The sequence below is a fragment of the Vipera berus genome (assembly GCF_964194415.1).
Source record: "Vipera berus genome assembly, chromosome: 9".
NCBI lineage: Eukaryota > Metazoa > Chordata > Lepidosauria > Squamata > Viperidae > Vipera > Vipera berus.
Genome location: NC_138212.1, coordinates 13,797,970 through 13,823,539, shown reverse-complemented (window position 1 = coordinate 13,823,539; position 25,570 = coordinate 13,797,970). Strand labels below are relative to the sequence as shown.

Below are 25,570 nucleotides of genomic sequence, written 5' to 3'. Positions count from 1 at the left end.
AAGTTCTGATTAGAGTGTTATCATTATTGGTTGTCAACTGATCAGAAACACCAATTATCGTTATCAGAGCAATTCACAAGAACTCTTGGTAATATTACATTTGTTCTGAAAATGGGTTCATTTCCTAATTTTCTTCTGGATTGTAATTTTATTGTGTTATCCCTCTGTTGTTTTTTAGTCTAAATCTCTTTCCATTACCACCAATTTTCCAGCGTAACCAACTGTGAGCCTCTGGCTGATCCACTGCTGATAGGAAGGCAGTTCTAATAGGGAATATGGGTGCACAAGTGTTAAAGGGATGTATAGCATTGGCAACCTCCTTATGACATCACTAGAGCAGAGCAGTGCATCTCCTCCCATCCCCATGACAATGGTTATATGCATTACCAGCAAAGATCTGAGACTGCCTGGGGAATAAGAGTAGGAAGGGAGTGTTGCCTTTGTGTCCTGCTTTGAATGGGCATCTGGTGAGGGGCTGTGTTGTAGAAAATAAGATGGGCAGTGCAGGGCCTGGGTCTGATCTACAAATTCTCTTAAGTTCTTGTCATATACATTTATGCTATCTATGTCTACACCTACACGTACACACACACACACACACACACACACACTGCTCTGTGGTTGTCCTCAAGTGTGTTTGTTTGCATGCATGTGTATGAAATCAACAATGTTGAAAAGGGAAGACCAAAAGCATTTACTAGTCAATTTCTGTATGCTTTCCCAATGTTCTTATGATTTTCGAATCCTACATTCACATATTTGCATGAAAGGTTTGGATTGGGCAGGTGCAAGAGACAATTTTACTTGAATATAAGATGACTGAGCTTTAATTTGACATGGCCACAAAGCAAATGAGAACTTAGGAAATTGTTTTGTGTATGTGGTCTGTTGTGTTCACCTCTGGGCTACTAAAATCAAATGAGTGGAAAGTCCTTCAGGGTTGCAATTCAAACCTGGCAATTAAAAGGAGTGAAGTCACAATATTTTTGTTCATAAAGAAGATAATGGGTACAAGAACAAACATCTGGAATTACTTGCACAGGACATAATAGTATATCAGGCATGTGGCTAATGAAATCTGATTCATAAACTGAATTGTTAGAAATTACAAATAATGAAGTAGGCCATAAAGGTAGAATGTAAGATAAAGAATAAAGGTAAAAAGAACAATAAGCAATTCTGAAGCCAAAATGAGATAAGACCTATTAGTGGGTGGATTTGATTTGGGAAACTTAATGAAGGGATGTTGGATTCATATTTACTGCATTGTTTGGTAGTTTAAATGGGATTTGCATATCGGAATGATTAAACGTTATGGTATGTGTGTTGCCTTTTTCTTTTGTGGCATCAGTATGCTTGTTAGAATCATTAGAATTTTTTCTTTTATTTAAATTTAAAATCTGTATATTTCTGCTATTCATCACAGGCTGTGTTCATACAATGTGCTAACCCACAAACCACTGGATCTTGTGGACTGACCAACTTCTTTTTATGTGTTTATGTTGCTTGCAAGTTCAACCAAAACCTGAACTTGGCATATAAGTCACCTAATAAGAGATGTGGAGGCGCAGGGCCCTGCTTCAGTACAAGGGTACACGTTTGGGCATTAAACACCAGCAGAGTACGTGGACCTCACATGTTGCTTCTGGCACTGCGCAGGATGCTCCCTGCAGCATTAAGGATAGTCACAAGGAATATAAATTAATTTCTTGGTTTGTTTACTTTGAATTAAAACCACGATCATTGTTCCCTAAGATCCGTTTGCGGAATACATTGAACCACATACGCTGGGAGTTAAACGTTTTTTTTGGTTCAAGCTGTTGGTGTGAACTTGCCCCCTGTGATTAATTGATGTTCACACTGTCTTGCGAATTATGCAAACGAACACCAAGTGGCCACTAGGTATTGCACTACCATCCTCTTTGAAATGTGCTGGGAATTGCACGCCTGCCGCCTTTTCTGAAGGAACAGTGCCACCCATCACCCGGTTTTCCCAAGTTATTACAGTGAGCATCGCAAGTAGAGTGAACTTTCCCACTGCTGCTCCATCCAGCAGGGCTCTGGTTGAAGTTTTGATCTATTCTGGCAGTTCATCTCTCCGGCCTTTATGCGGCGTCTCCTTAATCCCTCCTGCCCTTAAAGCTACCAAGTCCTGGACTTTCCTAGCGACGGGAGGCTTTGTGCGCTTTACCCAAAAAAAAGAGAGCAAGCCGATGCCGCTTCCCTCTGGGGCTTACTGGGAGGCCCGGGGCTGCCTCCGCTGTCCTCCGAAGCGAAGGTTTCCCCCGGTCCATCTTGGCTGTTTTGTCAGCAGCGAAGCTTCCTTTTGTGGCTTCGAAAAGCTCGACTTCGGCTCCTCGGCCGGCAATCCGGAACAGGTTTTGCGAGCGGCCAGCGGCTGTTCGCTTCCAGCTTCAGCCGTGCCGAGTTGAAAGCGTCCAGGGCCTGGCAACTCCTCCTTTGTGAGGGGGGAGGGGAAGGGCGCTCCGCTCCGCGCCGGATTCCACTCCGGGTTTGGCAGGTTTCCGCGGCGCTGGGTAAAATGGCAGTGCTGAGCCTCGTGTCGGAGTGAGCAGGACTCGGCAGACGAGAGTCGGAAGCCGCCGCCACTGGGCTCGCCTCGCTCTCGCCTCTCGGCCCGGCTCCGCGCAAGGGGCTCCGTCCGGCGTCTCCTCGCCCGCTGGGCCCCCCTTCCCTTTCTCCTCTCCCCCACCGGGAGCCCCGTCCTGCTCCCCTCCCCCTTTCCTCCTCCTCCTCCTCCTCCTCTCCCCTTTCTTCGCCGGCTGCAACTGAGCGAGGAGGCACCGCGGGGCCAGGCCCCTCGCACCCGCGACCAGCCCGCCGGAGCTCGCCGCGCCGGGGGAGGAATGAGACCCCGTTGTCCCGCGGAGCCCGCCGCCGCTTGAGCGGAGAAGACGAGGAGGAGGAGGAGGAGGAGAAGAGCGGTGAGGCCTTGTGCCGGCCGGCCGGCCAGGCGGGGAGTACGTCGGGCGGGGGGGGGCTGGCTGGCTGGGGAGGGGGGATCATGGCCGCTCAGGTGGCCCCCGCCGCCGCCGCCAGCAGCTTGGGTGCCCCGGCTCCGTCCGAGCTGAAGAAAGCGGAGGCGCAGCAGCGGGATTGTTCATCGGAGGAGGCGGGGGGCGAGGCGGCGGAGCGCGGCGGCGAGAAGCAGTCGGAAAGTGAAGGTCCCCCGGGAAAGGAACTGCAGGACGGGGCCGAGAGCAACGGCGGGGGCGCCGGAGCCGAGCCCGACCTGAAGAGCCCCAACGGGAACCCGGGCCCTAGGCCCGTCGCCACCCTGAACAATAACCTCCCGGAGCCGCCCGGTAGCGGTAGCGGCGGCGGTAGCAACAGCAGCGACGGGGTGGGGACGCCGCCGCAGCAGCAGCAGCAGCAACAACCGCCGCCCCCGACTCATCCGGCCGCCTTACCCCCGCCAGCCTACGGGTTCGGGCAACCCTACGGTCGAGGCGCCCAGGCGGCTGCGGCCGTCGTCGCGGCCGCTGCTTTCCACCAACATGGCGGACAACAAAGCCCTGGCATGGCAGCGCTGCAGAGCGGGGGCCTGGAGCAGCCGTACTCGGGGCCCGTGGGGCCCCCCCAGGGGCCGCCCCCTCCCCAGAACTCGCACGGCGTCGGCAGCGCGGAGCACGGCTTCCCCAACCACCAGTACAACAACTACTACCCCGCCGCCGGGCGCAGCGCCGGCGCCTACCCGCCTCCCCCTCAGGCCTACGCCCTGAGCTCCCCCCGGGGAAACGCTCAAAGCCCCGCTCAAGCCGGGGCCAAACCGCCGGCGTCGGTTTTCCAGCAGCAACGGTTCGGGGCCATGGGGCCCTCGGCCGGCGGCGCAGGAGGCGGCAGCGTTGGGGGCCCTACCCAGCAACCCACGTCGACCCCCACCCTCAACCAGCTGCTCACTTCCCCTAGCTCGACCAGGGGCTATCAAGGGTACCCCGGGGCCGATTACGGGAGCGGCCCCCAGGACGGCGGAGCGACGACCAAGGCCCCGGCCGCACCGGACATTGCTTCTCAGTACAGCGGGGCCACCGGTCAGGGCTGGGCGGCAGCCGGCCCGGGAAGCCAACAAAGGAGCCACCACGCGCCCATGAGCCCCGGGAGCAGCAGCGCCGCCGGGGGACAGTCGCTCGCCAGGAGCCAGCAGGTAAACTCGGGCGCGGGGGAAGGGGGTGCCGGGGCGCCCCTGGGCCGTCGGCCGGGTGGGGGGGGCGGTGGCGGCTGGAGAGGGCCGAGAGCGAAGGCAGGAGGGGAGCCTGCCGCTCTGCGGGGCTGGGGGCCGCTTCCGTGGGTCCGGGCTCGTCTGGGCTTTCCCAGGCCCACATCGCTAGCGAGCTGCCATTGTCTGCCTCTCTTTCCTCTGTCTCTAAAATGGCTGCCTCTGCCTTCCCTTCCTCCCTTCTCCAGCCTTAGTGGCAGGTCTTTCTGAGGGGACCCTTCCGTTCGGTTGTTGCCCTTCCTTGCTGCGAGCCTGTCGGGGGGTCCTGGGGGTGGGGGGAGGCGAGGCTGGCCGCCGCCACCTCTGGGGAGGGAAGGGTGGGGTGGCAAAAAAAAAATAGCTCCCTGTTGCTGCTTTGGGAAAAACGAGGGTGTGCGGAGCGGCTCGGGGCTGGCGAAGTCCGTGGGGCTCTGCTCTCCGCCGTCTCCCTCTTCCCCCCTTGGGGTGGGTCGGCCTGAGCGGCCAGCGAGGTGCCAGGGGGTAAGAAGAGGGCGAGGGACCTCCTTGGACACTCTTCTCTTGTCCAGGCTGGCCGGAGCCATTTTCTGGATAACCGTTTTAGATCGCCAGGTGCCTTCGGCTTTTGCCTGGCAGTGCTGGTAAACAGTTCAGTGATTGGAGTAGTAAGTGCAGATTGCTTTGGTTTGGGATTTGAATTATGGAGGTAAAATCCTTCTGTCAAAGCCAGGAGACAGTTGGTCTTAGGTTGACATCCTATCTGTGATCTGATTGGCTCCCCATCTCCTGCTCTTGGCCATTTATAATTGCCTCTGATGTAATGGTACAACAATCCTGATGAGCTCATAAACTTTTACACTCTGCTTTTCCTACCAGCCATAATCCAGCGCATCCCTGCCACTTTTGACTTTTTAATTTTTATTATTATTCGGATTCCACAGCTGAAATTGGCTGTGACCTTGAGGAGGTTCAGCGGGAGCAGTTCCACAGACCCGCTGCCCTAGATGCATTGTGCCTGAAACAAAAGAGGCAGAGGTGCATTTTTGTGCTAACACGAATTTATTTTGCTGGTTAAGCCTGAAGTCGATTCTGTGGACATAATACTGCGTGCAGTGTAATTTTCCTCCTGTCAAACAAATTCATTTATTTTGTTTCTCTGACTCCTGGAGAATAAGTGATTCTTTTCAAGTTTGGTACAGCTCCTGTTTCCAACAGGACCTGACCTTTTTCATCTTGAATCACTAACTGGCTCCACAAACAGAAATACAATAATTATAATTCATTATTTTCAAAATTGATATTGTTTAAACTGTCAATTTTATTCTACAAGGCAAATAAAATTATTTTCTTGAAAGAGAAAGCTGAATCTCTGCTTTATATAGGGACATTTAATAAAAGTGTGATACGTGTAATAACAGAAATTGAGGGAATGATAGTTCAGTTTACCTTATAACTGCAATTTATAGTTTTATTTTTTAAATGTAGGTAATGTACACTTATGTGTTAGGCTGTACTGTTCATCTGGTATTTGGTATATGTTAAGTCTATTAAAAGGTAAATATATTTCATTTATCTGCTGAGTTCTTACTATTTTAGCTCTTTCATCAGTTTTGTAATACTTTAATTTTGTTGTTTTGCATTAGGAGCAAAAAGAGATTAACTACTTAAACTTTATTTTTTAAAAAGGCATGTATTATTAAAAATTCTCTACTTAAATATATATTTTATGCAATGTTGCCAGCTTACCTGCTGCTGTAGTACAATAATCTGTTTAAATGGGTTTACAATTCTAGGAAGATGGTAGACATACAAGAGGAGAATAGGACAAATAGAAAGAAGCTGACTGTTCCCTAATTCTTCTGAGGTAGAACTGTATTTTTCCCGCAAATTTGATTCAATTTGGAGCAGATTGTAACAATTCTGTGTATTTAGGTGAAACTGCACAGATTTCTTAGAGCTGCTAATTCGCTGAAAAACAGGTATGCTCATCAGAGAGCTATAATTGGTCTTGGTAACCTGAAATACCTGGGTAATGTATGTTTGCATTACACTTCACACTTGCAAAGATGCTCACCATACAGCAGGTGTTAACTTAAAAATTGAAGATGCTTTCCATATTGTTTCGCATATGTTTTTGCTGCAAAAACCAATCACTCTTTAGCATTTTTGCATTTCATTAATAAGTGGAGACTAATTATCTTACTGAAAAGTTTATGACAATGAGGAGCAAGTGTATGCAAATTATACTAGGTTATTTGAGAGCATACCTCCTTTAGAGATAATGAAACATTATAAAATACATTATTTTTTACATTTCTCTATTGGCCATTTCTAAGAGGGACATACTTAAGATGATATGTAAATAAAAATGATTTTTGAATCATTTTTTAACGAAACAGGAGGAGGGATTGGAGTATGCTTCAGACCACACGTTCCCCCATTCCTTCAAGATTTGAAAAATATAGATGAAATTATTTTTATTTGTAAGGCTTAACTTTTATTTATCTTACATAGCCCTAGGTTGAAGTGATAAATGACTGGGATGTTTAGAAAGGAATGCTGGTCAAAAAAGAAGAAATGAAATAGATTAATTCCTGTTTTCATATAGCATAGCGTTGCATAATTTGTTTGGTTCCCATTGTTAGATCTGATCTAGAGACTTAGAAGAATCTCTGATTAACTTGGCAAAATTTGTGGTTAACTTATTAGTTTATCTGTCTCATGCTAAGTAACCCAAGATCACTACCTTCATGTTCAGTTACTATAGAACAGGGGTGTCAAACTGCCGGCACACGGGCTGGACGCGTCACAAGGAAACCACGCCCACCCCATTGCTGGCAATGGAGAAAAAGCTCTGTATGTTGCACGACGTCATGTGATGTCACGAGTTTGACATGTCTGCTATAGAAGCATTACACAGTTTAATGACCATTGTGTGGTCACTCTAAAAACATATTACAAAAAAATTAATTCAAACATGTTAATAAGGTACTTTGGTTTTGCCTTAACATGTTGTGTGTATTTAACAATTGTGATGCATAACTTGTGGTTTATAGTTTAGCAGAATGCATGAATCCAGTCTGTGACTAGGTCTATTTTTCACATTTATCTGTAAAGTGCTTGGTTCTTGATTTAGTAAAAGTAGCAGTTGTGATTTATAGCCTGGTGAATGGCTTAGGCCAGGGCTCTTCAAACTTGGCCCTTCTATGACTTGTGGACTTCAACTCCCAGAATTCCTCAGCCAGGCACACTGACTTGAGGAATTCTGGGAGTTGAAGTCCACAAGTCATAAAAGGGCCAAGTTTGAAGACCCTGGCTTAGGCTTTAGGTTTATTCTCAGAGCATGATGGCTCAGTGCAGTGTCTGAACTTAGTCTATGAATGCTTACCTACTCTTACATGCAAAATTGATATCACATACCCTGATTTTCTTCGTTGGAAGTATCAACATCAGCAACTATAGCAGCTCTTTGGCCCTGAGTACAGGGCCAAATTTAGAACTCCAGAATTGCAGTATAGTTTTCACTGCAATTGTAGGGCATCTAGAAAAAAAATATCAGAATGACTAATACAGTTCTGTAGTAGGTCATATCTTGTAACTTTTTAAATAGCATTTCATAAACAATTTACAAAACTGGCTGCTATTTAGAATTTAAAATGATGCTTTAATAAAACATGCATTTTAGACTCAATACTTGCTCTGTATTATTAGTGTTGAGGCTAAAGTTAAGAGAAATATGGAAATATTTAAAAGTGAATCAAATGAAATTGGTACTATGTGCCTATATTACTAATAAGCACTGATGCTTTAGAATAAGAAATGTCTGAAATGATAATAGCATTTTACTGAGTTTTTTATCCTTATTTTCATTAAATTGGTATTTGGTTACATAGGCTGCAAGAAGGGTAGTAACTTTGGTAGAACGTTTGTGTTTAAAGTTAGAAGATTCTCAATTGGTTGGTCTGAATTGATAGGTATTTGGCTTTTGACTAATAATCTAAAAAAAATCAACCATGTACCCTGTTTTCCCGAAAGTAAGGCCTACCACAAAAATAGGCCTAGTTTGATTTTTGGGGGTGGGCCTGATATAAGCCCTACCCCCAAAATAAGCCCTAGTTTTGAGGCGAGGCACACACCTAAAAAATCAAGCTAGGGTTGGGGGTGTGGAGCTGCCCCATGCGCCCCGCACCCACTCACCTTGCAGCTAGGCCTCTCCTTGCTGGCCCACTTCTGTGGCTTCTTCTGCAGCCAGGCCCACATTTCTCAGTCACAAGCCTTTCCGGAAGGCCACTGCAGCCGGTACTTGGCTGCATAGGCCTTCCAGAAAGGCCTGGCTGCAAAATGCAGGCCAGAATGCAGCTGCAGAATGAAGTTGCTCCTTTGATCAGAAGAAGTGGGGCAGCTAGGCGGGGCTGCTGGCTATGTGGGGCTGCTGGTGCCAGAGTTGAGTATAAAAGACACCCCCTGAAAATAAGACCAGGTGCATCTTTTGGAGGCCAAAAAAAAAAATAATAATAAAAAGACTCGATCTTATTTTCTGGGAAACACAGGTATTATAGATCATAGTCTCACTTAGCTACTACTAGGCATTATGTGATCAAGATGTTACTGTGTTTCATTGGAAAAATGGTTTTCTTAATTTTAGGAATAATTTTATACACTACATATCTTTACAAAGACTGAAGAGGGTAAACTATGGTACAAGCACTGGTGACTCCTTGCTGCTTTTGAGAAAATTTCAGGTTGGTGTCTGGAAAAACCTCAGACCAGAATTGCACCTGTGTTGAAATATTGCTGGGGATTATCTTGAAAGCTGTTTATGGTTTGCATTTGGACTTCCTGAATGAACATTGTGCCCTGCGCACGCCTGCCAATATCCACTCATTGAGATCATTTGAGGAAGTTTGCTGTGACTTGAGAACAAACCTTCTCTATTGCTAGCTCAGTTCTTTGGAATGCATGCTTTGCTGAGTTAAAAGGAGCTGACCTCTTTGTTGGCTTTTTAAAAAGCATGAAAACACACCATCTAAACAAGTTTGTAATTACTGATATTCTTTTAAGTATTGCTTTAAATTGTTTTTAATATCTTAGATTTTAATTTTGATTTTAAATGGAAATTGCCAAGAGACCTTGGTGTATTTACTAAATATCTGGGTCAGGAAAATTATATGAGATTTTGAATGCTAGAACAAGGCTTTTAGAAACCTCATATCTTTGAAATCTTGTTGATTAAAATATACAAACTCAACACAGGGCTATATACGGACCCCAAAAATCTGGGATGTATTATTCTGTTATCTTTAAAAGCTGGCAGCCTGATTTAGTTTTTAATGTGCCAAAATAGGTGACTAAGGAGTAATAATTTAACTTTCCCTTAATTTTGAAAATGAAATAATTTTATTTTTTGTCCTAACTCCATCCACTTTATTAAGTGTGTCCCTTTCTGAACATGCCTGGAAAGTGTTGGATATTCCTGCCATAGACCATTCCTCTTATATAGGAAAAGGTCTTTACTAATAATATGTTGAAAAAATAGGCTTGTAGAAGTTCCATGGGTGGTAGGTGACTGATTCTGTACAGTGCTAGAGACAAATTACCAGTACAGAAGAGGAGAATCTAACTGTGTGTATAATAACTGTGTGAAAATAATGTAAATTTGGAAAGTTGCGTTAAATGTATACTTCATTCACATATAACCTTACAATTTTCATTGACATTCTTATAGTTCTAGATTCAAGGCATTGTATGATTAATTTTGACGTAGACTAATATATAAAATTAGTGTGATTTTTAAATTTTAAACAAATGGGTAACTCATTTTTTCAGTCAAAAGCTACAATTTTCATAATTTGCTGGTGCTGTGTTGTGGATGGGGCTGAAAGAAACCATGGCTGTAGCCAGACACAATTTTTTTTTTGAGTAGCCTATTTTCCTATAGCTAAAGCTAGGGAGAAAACATTTGTAAGAGATGTGAACTGACCTCTTACGTCAGGGGTGTCAAACTCAATTTCATGGAGGGCCGCATCAGCATTGCGGTTGCTCTCAAGGGGCCGGGTGGGTATGGCCAGGGTGGGCGTGGCCTACTGGGTGGGCGTGGCTAGAGTGCGTATGGCCTACTGGGTGGGCATGGCCAGCTTTACAAGGTTCGCATGAAGGGTGCCTATGGGGGCCTGGGCAGGAGTGGGACATATCTTGAGGGTCTCTGGCAGAAGGAGGGTCTCTGGGCCAGGGCCAAGGCAGTGGGGGCCGGTCCCTCACTGTTTCCAGGATGGCTTCGCGGGCCGCATGAAACCACTTTGCAGGCCAGATCTGGCCCCCGGGCCTTGTGTTTGACATGTCTGTCTTACATTGATGTTTTCCCCACATGTTTAGCATTCTATGTGAACCAGGTCACTGTGTTTGAACAGGTTCAGTTAAAGCCTATTGGTTTAGTGATATTATGGATCCAGGCAGCATTTTGTTTTAGTTTTTAATGTAATCAAGTTATTATGCAGAGAAATGGAAGTGTACATTACAGATGAAATCATGATTTGAACAAATGCTGTTTTATAGACCTATATCAGAGGAGCTTTCAGAACTGGAAAAGAAAAACTATTTGACATTGATTTATTATATTATTGTCATCTCTGAATTCTGAGATGGAAGAGTTTGAGCAGTTGTGCTTCACTTCAAACTGCTGTGCCATGAAGGTAGGAACCAGTTTAGGGAACTCAGTACTTGGATGGTAGACTGGAATCTTAAGCCATGGAAACAAACAGTTCTTATCTGTGGTTAGAAAAGTACGGTTTGACATGATTTCTGATCATCACAGTGATTATTTCTGAGTTCATTAGAAAAATTGAAAATAATTTCTTCCAAATTGGTTTGAAGGATTGTAGAAATTGACATTCATGCAGGAATATTTTTCTTTAAAACGATAGAGCTGATTTTTAAATTTCCTTTTGTTCCATGTTCTATGTTCATGTTAAACCAGGGGTATCTAATTCGCAAAGTCATGTGACGTGTTGCGACATATTGTTACTTTTTTGCCATTGTTGAGAATGGGTTGGGCGCGGTTTTGCTATGATGCATCCGGCTCGCGTTCCGGCAGTTTGACACCCCTGTGTTATACCTTCCTTATATGTGGAGTTTTTCTTGTGAAGACTAGATGCTCCTATGTGGGATTTCGTAAGGAAAGCTTTATGTTGCTTCTCCTGGAATTAAATCTTAAAAATAATATGCTATATATATATTAAAACATAGTCTATATGCATTGTCTTGCACATGGCTGATTTCCCCCCCCCCCCAAGTGCGTGTGGGCTGTTCCTTTCCGTGTGTTAATTTATATGGAAAGTCTTATCATAATACTATGTCAAGGCTCTTGATTGAGTTATGTACTGAGGAGCCAATGGGACTATTGCTTTATGAACCATTTCTGGTCTGACTCTCCTGCCAATTTTCTAAGCTAATCAGTCTCCACTGTCATTTCATCTTTTTTTTTAAAGCTTAATGTCAATGGTAATGTTATAATAGTTCATTCACAAATTATGACTTGTGCTGAGAGATCTCCCTGGCATCAGAAGTCCTTGGAGAAAAGAAGAAATCCCTTTTTGTATTTTTAAACCAGTTGAATTCAAATTACAACATGAGGTTTATTTTACTTATAGAGCGCAGCAACCTTAAGGACTTGAAGTTGTCATGTTTCAGTTACCTGCCCATCAGAAACAAGGCATTTTGTAAAATAATTTAATAATTGTAAACATAAAGAATAAGGAAGCAGGAAAACTAATTTTTGTTACCCCTACAGATTAGTATTTTTGCTTTTGCTGGAACAGAAACTTTACCAATTCTTTTTTCATAATTCTTTATATTTGGTTGAAAGTTCAGAAGTGTTAACTGCATTCAATAATTCAATAAATTCAATAAATTCAGATATTCATTCTAAATTTTAATGTGGCAGAAAATAGCCATTGTGGCTATTAATTAGGAAACTGATGCCAAATTTTGTGATCTCAACAAATGCCTTGAGAAGAAGTCATTGTCTCTTTTATCAACCATTAGATGATACATATGTTATCCCGCAAAAACTGAATTATATACTATCAGATTTAACTATAATTTGTCTTTATTCATGATTCAAGCCAGAATCTGTTGTCACTGGTGCAGGCAAGACAACCTTAAAAAGAGGAAGGAAGCCTATGACATTCTTTTCAACCCTATCTGGGATTAAGCAGGAGAAAATACAACGTATACTGGATTAATATTTTGCTCAAGGTTTGTGTTAGAATTGGAATGGAAACGAGTGTCACTTATTTTCAAAACAAGAAATTCATATCAAACCTTTTAAGATAAGATTGTTGCATACCGACACGTGGAGGAAACCACTTTATAAAACACTCATCTATTTGCAAGATGAATAAGTAGCATTTCCTGGTGGGTGTAAGGGAGTTTTCTATAAACTGAAAGATAATTTTTCTAAAAGTCACTTAAAGTCTTTTTTTTTTAAAGGATAAAAAGTATGCTTCTAGGCTCTCCCAACCAAATAAATTGCACTGGTTTTAAAGTTCATTCTGATTTGTGGGAATGAAATGAACTCTTGTAAGGTTAGTTTTTAAAATTCATTATAACAGCAAATTCAAGAATAGACTGTTGCCACATTCATTCTGAACTGTATCCCCATCTTCATGTTTGAATTCCGAAAGGTGCAGTTATAGGTAGTCCTCAATGTAGGTAGTCCTCAATGTAAGATCACAATTGAGCCCAAAATTTCTGTTGCTAAATGAGACAGTTAAGTGAGTTTTGCTCCATTTTATGGCCTTTCTCGATGTAGTTGTTAATTGAGTTACTGCAGTTATTAAGTTAATAACATGGTTGTTAATTGAATCTGGCTTTCCCACTGACTTTACTTGTTAGAAGATTGCAAAAGGTGATCACATGATCCTCAAGACACTGCAACCATCATAAATATGAGTCAGTTGCGAGGTGTCAGACTTGATCAGGTGATCATGATGCTGCAGCGGTTATAAGTATGAAAAACGGTCATAAGTCACCTTTTTTAGTGCCATTGTAACTTTGAACGGTCATAAAACAAATTGCTCTTAAGTTGAGGACTATATTTAAGAATCTTTTATAGATCTACCAGTTTGAATGAGATTCTAAGCATTTTGCAGATAGGTATGTATTTAATATATGTGGTGTATTCCACTAAATACGCTGTTAAGTTTTGATGAGTGATGATCTGGGGCTAAATGCTGATGTTACATGTTTTGGGAGGTATTTAAATTTTGTGTCTCTGTTTTTGCTTTCTGACCCAATACCGCCCAATCACTATTTTAATACTATTTTAATACTTTTCTGTATTAATTATAAGAAAATGTGATTGTCGCGTTCCACACTGACTCAATCTGTATTAGAAACTCATTAATGATAATTGGCTTTTCTCAGGAAGAGCGAAAAACTCAGGTTTATTTTTATATAATAGATTGGTCAAAGATATGTGTAAACCTATTCTCTTTACTTAAAAGATGTTTCCTGTCTTCTAGTGCAATTCACAAAAATGTCATGTAAATAAGAACCTGTAAAATTGTAATTAAAAATAGAAAAGCAGCTGTAAGCAGTAATATAAACTAATAATATATAACTTCAGAAGAACCAGTACTGCCATGTTGACCTAGCTATTTAACTAACATAAAAAAATAACTTCCTAACTAAAATGAGTATTAGTTAGACCAGGGGTTCCCAGCCCCTGGGCCGTGGACCAGTACTGGGCCGTGGCATGCCAGCAACCGGGCCACACAAACAAGCAAAGCTCCATCCTCAGGATGCAGGTCGTATTCAAAACCACACCCCCTCGGGTCCGTGGAAAAACCTCTCTCCACAGAACTGGTCCCTGGTGCCCAAAAGGTTGGGGAACTCTGAATTAGACCGCTTCAGGGCCAGATGACAGGTACTAGGCCTTATAATTCAGAAGGCTGCTTTTCAACTCTTTCTCTTCAAGAGTTAGGCACTTGTAAAATGCCCTTCACTGATAAGCTCAATACATGAGCAAAATCATGTAGATATACAGGGGTTTTTTTACATCTGGATCCGGGTCATGTGATGGTTAAGACCCATGTTCTGCATTGTTCCTAAATATGCATTGGAAGCTTCAGTAGCTTCTTTGTTCCTTGTGGCTTGCTCCATGAGGCTAGTTCTAATTAATAGCTTAATCAGAGTTTCTCAACCGTGGGGACTTGAAGATGGGTGGACTTCAACTCCCAGAATTCCTCAGTCAGTACCAGCCAGAATTTAAAGATAGTTTTCCATAGAACCCAACTTTCTCTAAAATATACAGTACACTGATTTAGTTCTCATGTAATGGTAGTTTGATACATTTTATAGGTAGATCTACCAAAAAGGGGAAAAGATGCCTTGTGGCACCAGTGATGTACAGCTGTAAAACAATAACAATAAAACGAAACAGCCAATCTAAACTTTGAGTCTGCTAAAAAGAAGTGCAGTCCCATTCAGAACAGGATGAATATGATATTTTTTTTATTTCCTTGTCTCCTGAAAACTTGTAGCTGTTAAGGGGAGAGCCAAGGCACACTAGGTATTAAGATACACATACTGCATTCTGCAAGGAATTTAATAACTTATTGTAAATATACGTATTTACTGTTCTGAAATTTTTGAACTTCAAGAATGAGTCTTTACATGGCTAAAAATGCACCAAATACAACAGGAAGTATGACAAGTTTGGGGAAACTTGACGGTTTTCAGAAGTGAGAAAATAAATCTCTGTGCTACGTAAAACTCTCTGAATAGCTTTGGGTAGCTAAAAACCAAAAATCAAGTTTTAAGAGTATAAACTATTCTGGAAGAAAACAAGGCTGAGAGAAGCTATAATAGTACTTTAGTATTTCTTGCAGGTCTACTTATATTACCCAAATACGGTGTTATAAGTCTTCTGATAAATTAAAAATATTAAAATGTACAAACTGTATTACTTAACAAGTGGCAGTCATAAATAACAACCGAGGGTGATTAGGTTGTTGGCTTTTGCTTGAATTATTTGAATGTATGGAGATGGGGTTGTATCTTTCTTACTCCTCATTTCTCTAGAGCAGCAGAGCAACTGATTAATGGCTTTAAATTCTGATAATTGAAATTGCTGCTATATAGGAGATGGAATCTAAAACTTTTCAGCAGGATTTAAATGCATCTTTTTCCCCCACAGACATGTTCTTTTCAAACCAATGCAGCAGCTCTTTCAGCACTACGTAGAGTGAACTTTAAATATCAGACTGAATAAAATTGTTATTTGGGTCTTTTTGCTTCTTTGGCATAGCCCATCTATGTAAGGGAAAGTGGAAATTCAGAGGCTTGATAAAAGGAGTCTGTGCAATTGCTGAGGAAGAAGCTCAGTCTTTGATTCCTAGCCTTATGCTTAACTACAAGGTTATTCCTCCTCCTCTGTGGAGCACTCCTTTCTTTCTTTATGCTCTCTGTGTTTAAAGTAATAGTGCCCAAACTTGCCTTGGGAGGCACACTGAGGGAGGAAAACGTACCAACAGGGCTAGAACAGGAAGAACTGCTTCTCTGGGGATTAATATATTGCTTGCTGCAAAAAGGTATAAGTGATCTGCCCATGTGATATAATTAGGCATGGTTGGAGAAGGATTCATATTTCCCTGTGCACCTGGGCTTGCAGGTCTTGGTATTGCTCAGCAATTTTGCAATGCAACTTCAGCAGCAAATCACTTTGCTAGAACAGTACAATTTTTTTTAAAAAAAAAAATCTGGCCTTTCAGAAAGAGATTTGTCAATACAGTTACCTACTTAGTATCCCAATTTCCTTGAGTTTTAATCATTGAATGATTTTTGTACGGTTTGTTTGTTTTGCTAGTGTACCTGTTTCCTGTCTCTTAATTTGCTGGGCAATCTGGCAATAATCCCAAGAGTTGAATCTGACTCTAACAATGGTTTTATTGCAGATTGTCTCTGTACCTTGCTGGTGTTTTTTGTCTAGGAAGTCTAGAGCAAAGGAAAGGGATAATGGGTTCTGAATACTGTTCTGTACAACTACTAAGGTGCACAAGGGCTAGCGATGAGAAATGAAGCATTGCATTCTTTTTATGCAGTGAAAGTAGATTTTAGATTTTAAACTTCCTGTTTACTTCTATTGGATAGATATTTTTTTTAAAAAACCCTTTTATCTGAGAATAAGCATGTTTGTTGGATACTGATTTTTTTCCCCTCTTTACAACTCCGTTTCAGTGTCATGTTGCATTAAGATACCATTCATGAATTTCAATTTGAGGCTCAGTACACACACCCCACTTTAACATTACCTTTCATTTGAAGAGTAAAGCTGTTGGCCTGAAAGCAAATCCCATTTGAATTCATTATGACTGAAGCAATGAATTGAGACACACACGTCCCAAGTGTCCCAGAAACCAGGTGCTACAAGGGTTCAGGGCAGACCAGTGTTTTCCAATGATATAAATTCTTGTTAGTTCAGGCCATAAGCAATTTGTCTATTTAGAAAGAGCAAACACAAGTAGTGGTTGGAGATACAGAGCCAGTAGGAAATGTTAGGAAGAGGCAGGTTGGCATTCTCCAATGAGCCCGTAATAATTAATGACATAGTTCAGTGATAATGTTATAATGAGATTCACTTGTGGTTTCTTTGGTTTAATGTAAGCAATTCATCCGTGATGGCCTAGTGTTATGTGTGAATCAGGCCACCAAGACTTGCTCAGCAAGCTCTGGTTAGAAATCTTGGTTTAGTATTACACATAAATGTCAATGTCCATTGCATAACATATGATAAACAAAGCCTATAGAAAGCTGTATGGGTTGTTTAAATATTATAATGACCCAGCTATACATTTTCCCATCAAATTGAATTCCCTCCTCTCTCTCAATTCCTGACTTTCATGCTTGGCTCAACCAGCATACTTTGTTCTTATAATTAAGATGTTTAAATGATGAAAATGAGAGAACAGAAAAACAATGAACTAGAATGTATAAAATGTCAAAAGAAAATTGTTATTGACATTAACGATGGAGGAGGCTTGCTGAGCTAGTTTATTTGTGAGATTTATAACCTGCTTTTCATTTGGAAATCCAAGAAGGCATATGTAGTGCTGCTTCCTACCAGTAGAGCCCAAAGGAAGTGTATGGAGGGAAGAGAGCTTTGCTGAGGTTGGACTAGTACCTGAGTCTTGCCTTGCCAGTGCCCAACACAGTCTTGGGGATGTCTTGGGGAGCCTTGGTGGAGCAGTGGGCTAATGCCTCCTTAAGTAACACCAGCTGCCTGCAATTAGTGCAGGTTCGCGTCCCACCAGGCTCAAGGTTGACTCAGCCTTCCATCCTTCCGAGGTAGGTAAAATGAGGACCCAGATTGTTGGGGGCAATAAGCTGACTTTGTAATAATGCCGCTTGGGGGTGTGTGTGAAAGCCCTAATAAGCAGGCATATACATAGAATGAAGGCTACTGCTAAGCTTGTAAGCCGCCCTGAGTCTTCGGAGACGGGTGGGATATAAATGGAATTAAAATAAAATAAATAAATAAATAAATAAATAAATAAATAAATAAATAAAGAGTAGTGGAAGCTTGGAACCAACTTCCAGTGGAGGTAGTGAGTCAGTCATCAGTAACTGAGTTTAAGCACCCTTGGCATAAACACATGCCCATCATTTGACAAAAATAAAATAATTTTTTTAAAAATAATAAATTAATAAAGAAAGAAGGAAGGAAGAAAGAAAAGAAAAGAAAAGAAAACCAAAAACACTCAAAGGGCAGACTCAACGGACCACTAGGTCTTTATTTTTCCTGTCAGTTTTCTACGTTTCTATACCGTTTATTGGCTACGTAAATACCAATTACACTCAGTAGTGAACATCAAGAAATACAATGCATTTAAATGTATTTATTGTGCCCTGATTTCCCATACAGCCCAAATAGTTAAGAAGGTATTACTTAGAGGAATGTACTTTAACACTGACAACAAAAAACCCCAAGCTCTGGTTCTATATTCAATTATTTTTTAATTATATTTTGATTGATTGATTGATGGATGTAGAACAGAGGTGTCAAATTGCCGGCCTGCGGACTGGGTGTGTATCATGGCGAAAACCGCGCCCATCCCATTGCCAGCAATGGGAAAAAAGTCGCGATACATTGCGACACGTCACATGACATTGCGAGTTTGATCCCCCTGATGTAGAATATCTCTTAAAAGATGAGTTTGTGGTAGTCTAAAACTCTGGGTAAAAACCTGCCTCATTAAATGATCCCCATGCATATTGGGGCATGGGTCCTGCCCCCGCCAGTCCTAGAGATTCCCTGAGAAAGAGTGGTCCTAAATACACCTGGACGTTTTGCTGAAGGAATTTATTGCCTCCCTATCGGTCGATCCAGATATATGGTAGAAAGTGCTGGCCATGCAGCGGTCTTCTTTAATACTCATCTCCAAGTTATGTTTCACGATGATTAAATGTTCTTCCGAATGACTGCAGGACTCTATCCCGAATAGCTGAGAGAAAGAAAACTGGAATGTATTAACCGGACGTAAATAATTAAACAGGAATACCCAGCAAAGGCTGTCTTTCTCCATAATGGGGTTTTAACTATTGAGAGTAAGTTTCTTTTAAACAATTAATATGGCAAATGTTGTCTCTCTTTGGCTTTTCACTCAGTGATCATGCCATACTGCACTGGGCAATTGTCCTGGGTAAAATGCTTTATTGTTCCTATCTTGCCCATCCTTGTCTTGGGTCGTTTTATTTCACTTTGTTGTGGGAATTGAATGAAAAGTACGGTATGTGAGCGATGCAGGTCTTGGGTGTTTAGTTATTAACTGGCAAACTTTGGCTGCCTGGAGTTTAGAGAACACTTTGTTTGATGATTCTCTTTCTGAAAGTGATATATATAGCGAGACAACAAATCTGAAGATACTACTGTGTTTTTTTTTTCTTTCTGCTAGCTCATTTGAAAATGGGGATTGGGACTCTTCAATCACACCTTCTCTTTCCTCTCCACCAAAAGAAAACTACCAGGTAGAAGACAGGGATAGAAGCCACAATCTTTCTCTTGTTTGGCTCTCTGCATTTTCATGGTGTGTGTTGAGAAAGGGAAGTCTTTCCTTGCATAGCACAGAAGTCAAACGACCTCCAGTGGAAGAACTGCTCATTTTCTTTCTCCATTTGCAAATGGTGGGGCTTCCCCACTGAGCAGTAGAGATGATGGAGTGGCAAGGAGAGGAGTTTTTTTAAATTATTGTGAAAGGTGCTGTGGATGTTTGTAAATTGGAAGCCATTCTCCTCTCCACCCTGTGGCTTATTTTTCTGCCCACTATAGATGAAGCCTTTATTCAGCCCATAATTTAAAAAAAGATCACCTCTGGTTTAAAAGGAGGCCTTCTCTGCAGTGGCTCCTTATCTTTGAAATATGCTACCAATTAAAGGAAATTAAACTACAGCAGTGGTAGGCAACCTTGGCTCTTTTATGACTCGTGGACTTCAACTCCCAGAATTCCTGAGCAAGCATGGCTGGCTCAGGAATTCTGGGAGTTGTAATCCACGAGTCATAAAAGCCAAGGTTGCCTACCCCTGAACTACACCAATGAGGGGCTCCCTTATTTTTTGCAGCACTCTGCCTTGTCATTTGTAGTATTTTTAAAAAGGATGTTTGTTTTAATTGGTATTTTTACCAATTTAATATGGGTATCAAATAAAATAAAATTAAATTAAATTTTATTTGATACTTGCTAATCTTTTCATGTTATTCAATAAGTTGCTTTGTAATAGTGTTTTGTATTCAAGAGAAGATGCCTATGCCTATTTGAGATAAATACAGTGAAATACCAATTGAACAGTAGTTCTTATCGGGACCAGGTTGATCTGAATCTTTTCTAATCTCCAGATGATTAATAAGACTTGACATGGATTTTTAACACACAAATGTTTATCAGTAGCATCAACAACATTAACCTAACGTACAGCATGGACCCAGCCAGTAGATTTGCCACTCAGCATGAAAAGTCATGAATTCAGAAAAGTCATGAATTCGGAATTTGGCTTCAGATTTCTGGCTTGATTGGGAAAGACACAACAAGGATTGGGCTTACATTTCACAGTGGAGAACTTATCATTGGTTTTATTCAGTTGCTCTCATGGACAGTAGATTGAGTGCTCCTTCACAGTAAATCAGAATTACAGCCTATTGTGATGTGTGAACATGGCGATTTTCTTAACTCTGTTGAGAGTTCATTGTTCAGTTGTTCTGTTTTGTTGCACAAGTTGGAAATAATTACGGTTCTTTGGTGTCTGTGATTACAGTTGTAAAAAGTGCCCTGATTTCAGAACAGCGTGTATGTGATATTTAATTCCATGTCAATATAATGTTTACACTACACTTTTTCTTTCATGAAGAAGCCCAAGAAAACAAATCAAATACCAGAACATGAAAAGCTATCTAACAAACTGTTATAATGAAATACAATTTAAAATATAATTAAAGCTTCTTGTTTGCTTTTTTTGAAATCTCTGATCTGTTGTGAATTGAAAGGATGCATCCTTCTAGATTTTAGTACTTGTCAGTGTCCCTGAAATAATAACCCAGTAATCAGAAGTTTAAAAAAATGAACTGTCTTATTTCTTCAGGAACTCACATCTTTGCAGCAGCTGATACAGTAGCAATTCAGAATTCAGTTTAGGAAAAAAAAAATCAAGTTTCCATTTGAAATACACATTAAACTCCATTGGTAATTTTAAGCTTTTTTTTTCCTTTCTACACCTCCCGACTTGTAATGTTTTTTTTTATCTCTATGGCAATAAATATTGTAATCAGTGTTTCTCAACCTGGGCAGTTTGAAGGTTTCAACTCCCAGAATTCCCCAGCCTGCGGAATCCTGGGAGTTGAAGTGCATACATCTTCAAGCTGCCCAGGTTAAGAAACACAGCAATGAAGCAGTTGTACCTTTTAAAGTCCACTATATTGGGAGTTAAGGGACGCAGTGGCTCAGTGGGTTAGGACGCTGAGCTTGTTGATCAGAAGATCGGCAGTTTGGCGGGGCGAATCCCGAGTGCCGCGTAGCAGAGTGAGCGCCTGTTACTCGTCCCAGCTTCTGCCAACCTAGCAGTTCGAAAGCACGTAAAAATGCAAGTAGAAAAATAGGGACCACTCCGGTGGGAAGGTAACAGCGTTCCGTGCGCCTTTGGCGTCTAGTCATGCTGGCCACATGATCACGGAGATGTCCTTGGACTTGTCCTTCGGCTTTGAAACGGAGATGAGCACCGTCCCCTAGAGTTGGAAACAACTAGCACGCATGTGTGGGGGAACCTTTACCTTTACCTTTATATTGGGAGTTAATGACACTGATGCAATACCATCCAGAAGACTTGCCTTTTACTGACACTGCCCACTTTCCATTCCCTTTTGTATATTAACGGACCCAAACTAAAAAGGGATGAGCAGAGTAAGTTTCCACAACTGAATATGGCTCCAGAAAACCCTTAGTTAATCCCAGATTCAGCTCTGAATACAATTGTTGAATATTAGTAAGATAGATTCCTTTGTTTTGCAATGGCAAACATTAAATAAAAAAATCTCCCAAGGCAAAACTCCCAGAGACACCTTGTCCGTCTTGTTCTCTCTTAGCCATCCCTCAAATGAGAAATACAATCCTCAACCGTCGAAAGATGTCTTATCCCATCTTAAAATGTACCTAAGATACAGGTAATGATGATGGTGGTGGTGTTGATAGTGATGTTGATGATGATGATGATGAAGGGATCTTGGAGGTCATCTTAGAGTCTAATCCTCTGCTCAGGCAGGAAACCTATGCGATTTCAGGCTGTCCAGTCTCTTCTTAAAAACTTCCAGTGTTGGAGCATTCACAGCTTCTGGAGGCAGGTTGTTCCACTGGTTAATTGTTCTAACTGTCAGGAAGTTTCTCCTTAGTTCTAGGTTGCTTCTCTCATTGGTGAGTTTCCATCCGTTGCTTCTTGTCCTGCCTTCAGGTGCTTTGGAGAATAGCGTGACTCCCATTCATTTAGTGACCATTCAAAGTTAAAATGCTGCTGAAAAAAGTGACTTGCAGGTAGTCCTTGTACTTACCACTATTCCAGCATCCAAATGGTCATAGGATCAAAATTTGGTTGCTGGGCAACTGCATGTATTTACAATGGTTGCAGTGTTCTAGTCTCACGTGATTGTCAGTTGCGATCTTCCTGGTTGGTGTCCAGCAACCAAAGTCAGTAGAGAAAATCAGATTCACTTAAATGACCATGTGATTCACTTAATTTCAGTGCTTTGCTTAATAACCGTGGCAACAAAATTGTAAAATTGGGCACAACACACTTAGTAAAAGAAATTCTGGTCTCAATTGATGTGAGTTGAGGAGGATCTATGACAATTCGCCGCGGCCAACTCACCATGGCCAACTTACCACAGTCAACTTGTCAGGCCAACTTGTTGCAGGACAGTTCACCACAGCCATCTCGCCACAGTACAACTCACTGTAGGAGGACAAAAGTTACACTAATATCAAAGAAATGGTGGAATAGGCTCATTAAAGAAAGGATGCAAAAGCTGAACCAGAGTGAAATGTGAATGGCAAAAATTAAAATATTTTTTATTTATTTTAAATAATTAAATAGAATTGTTAAATTGTACTGCAGCGAGTTGTCCCACGACGAGTTGGCAAGTTGTCCCATTCCCAGTTGAGGACTATCTGTAATGTGGAGGCTAGATACATGCATAAGCCAAAATTTTCTTACTGTTCCTCAGTGTTGTGTAAATTTAGCCTGATATATGGCAAACTGTGATTAAGCAAACCATGGCTCAGCATGTAGAGGAATTAGAGTGGATGAGCCAGGTGAAGTGGAAGGTGTGGAGTGTCAGAACTGAAATATGCCAGTCTTGTCTCTTTCATACTTGCCACCAATGCATACCATTCAGTCATATTGTTATTACATGATACAGGTAGTCCTCGACTTACAACATTACAGCAGCATTGAAAAAAGTGACTTTACAACCATTTTTCACATGACCATTGTGGCATTCCCCATGGTCACATGATCAAAATTCAGACACTAGGTAACTGACTCAGATTTATAACCGTTGCAGTGTCCCGGGATCATGTAATCACCTTTTGCAACCTTCTGACAAGCAAAGTCAATGGGGAAGCCAGGTTCATTTAACAACCGTGTTACTAACTTAACAGCTGCAGAGATTCACTTAACAACTGTGGCAAGAAAGGTCATAAAGGGGACAAAACTCAACAAATGTCTCATTTAACAGAAAGTTTGGGCTCAATTGTGGTCGTAAGTTGAGGACTACTGTACAATCCAAAATGTCTGAAAAATGAGTCAGGGAGCTGTGTTCTGTTCTGAAACTATTTTTATAATAACTGTAGTTGGTTATACCACCTGGTATTACGGTTTCTTGCTATACTTGTTCTTAAACTGTACCGAAAGGTTTTCAGGAATGCCTGTTCCTCCTTTCCCCGTGGCATTGGCTTAATATGAATTTCTGTATCTATTCATCTGCAGCCAGGAATCCCTCTCTTTCTTCCCACCCCCATCAGCTAAACAAATCTGGGTGTTAATAACTTGGCTTTTTATAAGCAGTTCAAATCATCCAACTGACATAAGCTTGAGCTTTTGCTATATCATCCCATATTAGGGAATAGGAAAAACGTGCTAGTTTTATCTCCACCTTCCAGTCACTATTAGGGGATAACCTCCCAAGAATATCATATTCTAAGACGGGGGTCTTCAAACTTGGCGTGCCTGGCTGAGGAATTCTGGGAGTTGAAGCCCACAAGTCATAAAAGGGCCAAGTTTGAACACCCCTGTTCTAAGATTTTAGTGTACTAGACGTAAACCAGCTCTGATTTGGTATTCCTTGTTGCACTAACTAACGAACCAGAGATACAATTCTCCTTCACCCCGATGGTTATTAGGGATTTTGTAATGAAGTATCTTTTGAGTCACGATATGTATATAGTAAGGACTTTAGTGGGCAGTAAGGGTTTAATTTCAAGGCAGTAAAGTCTGTGAGGCTTTTTTTTAATTATAAAGCATTTTTATGTACAAATAATACATTCTATTATTCTTACCAATTAGTTGCTAGCTTCTTTCTGGAGTTACTTGCCTGGTTTAGAGGTGAGTTAAGTCTGGGCAGGGACAGGATGAAAATTGGGGGAACTCTAAATAGAACCTTAACCAGCAAACATCCTCTTTATTCTTCTGCAGCAAGTCAGCCAGTGGGAGCAATCAGGTCTTACATTTAATTACTGAGGTGCTGATCACACAACCCTGTTGTTCATTTGCAGCCAATTCTGAAAGTTGTGCTTTCTCTGCCTTATTTTTAGAGAAGGCTGGAACTAGTTTACATTAAAGCTAATTAATACTTCAGATTCCATTTGAAAGAGCTGCTTTGGGCCGTGCAAGGGCACCCACCATTGCATCACCTGACTTGTTAAACAGACACTTTTTTTTCTGGACTGCCTGATCCTGAAAACAGATGCAGATGCTTTAATGAGTTGTAAGCAGGTGCTGTTTTTGTACTCTCAAGCACCTCTTTCCATTTGAATCTGAAGCATTGCCCAAACCTAGTTAATAATATACATTCACTGTTGTAGTCTGGTATGGGCTATTCTCTTATTGACAGGTACTGCTGAGATACTGAGAAAAGAAAAGATTAAGTGGGATCTGCAGTTTAAACACTTGTTCAGAACAGTAATGCCAAAAGGTGGGAAAGGGGACTTCTGCCTAAAGTGATAGTTTTAAAGTTTGAGGCAGCTCACATTTGTCCTTATTTCAAAGACCTGGATTTGTAGGTCGTGCTAAACCATGTTTTGATTCCTCCAATTTTTATTCAGTCTTCTTCCCCTATCCCCCAAACATGTCAATATTTGAGGAAGGAAGAACAATTGGCAAGTTTTTTCAGTTCACAAATATTTAATATTGGCAAAACAAAGTATTTCTGTCTGCTCAGTGTTTTGCTGAAATGGAAAAACAGCTACATCCAATGCTGTATCTCAGTTGAGTTCTCTTCCAAAAACTCCAATTCCCATCATTCTCAAGTAGGATGGCCAAAAAATAAAAATAAAAAAAATCTCAGAACTCCAGTAAAGCAGAAGGCTCAGAAAATGGTTTCCTGATATTTTCTCTCATAAAAGTTGATTTTGACTCTTCTCAGAAATACATGTGCCCTCCCCTGCCTCTTACATTTCTTTAATTGTCCTCATCTCCTCCCTCTTTGCCTCCCCTTGCTTTAGTTGTCTGCCCTTTTACAATCACTTGTCTGGCTTAATCCCACAATTGGCAGGCAATGCTCTTGTTTGTGTTTCCCCCAGAGATTCTGTTGCAGGAGAGCTTGATAGTAAAATTAAAGTCTCT

General features: G+C 41.5%; 1 protein-coding gene across 1 annotated transcript in view; it reads left to right on the top strand.

Moving 5' to 3' along the window:
- Positions 1–3,025: 3,025 nt before the first annotated feature.
- ARID1A (AT-rich interaction domain 1A) overlaps positions 3,026–25,570 on the top strand; it is a gene marked incomplete at its 5' end in the record, with an annotated part of 89,941 nt that continues 67,396 nt past the window's right edge. The window contains one exon of the mRNA XM_081335033.1: positions 3,026–4,165. Coding sequence (XP_081191159.1) covers positions 3,026–4,165 — 1,140 coding nt within the window. The remainder of the gene's footprint in view (positions 4,166–25,570) is intronic.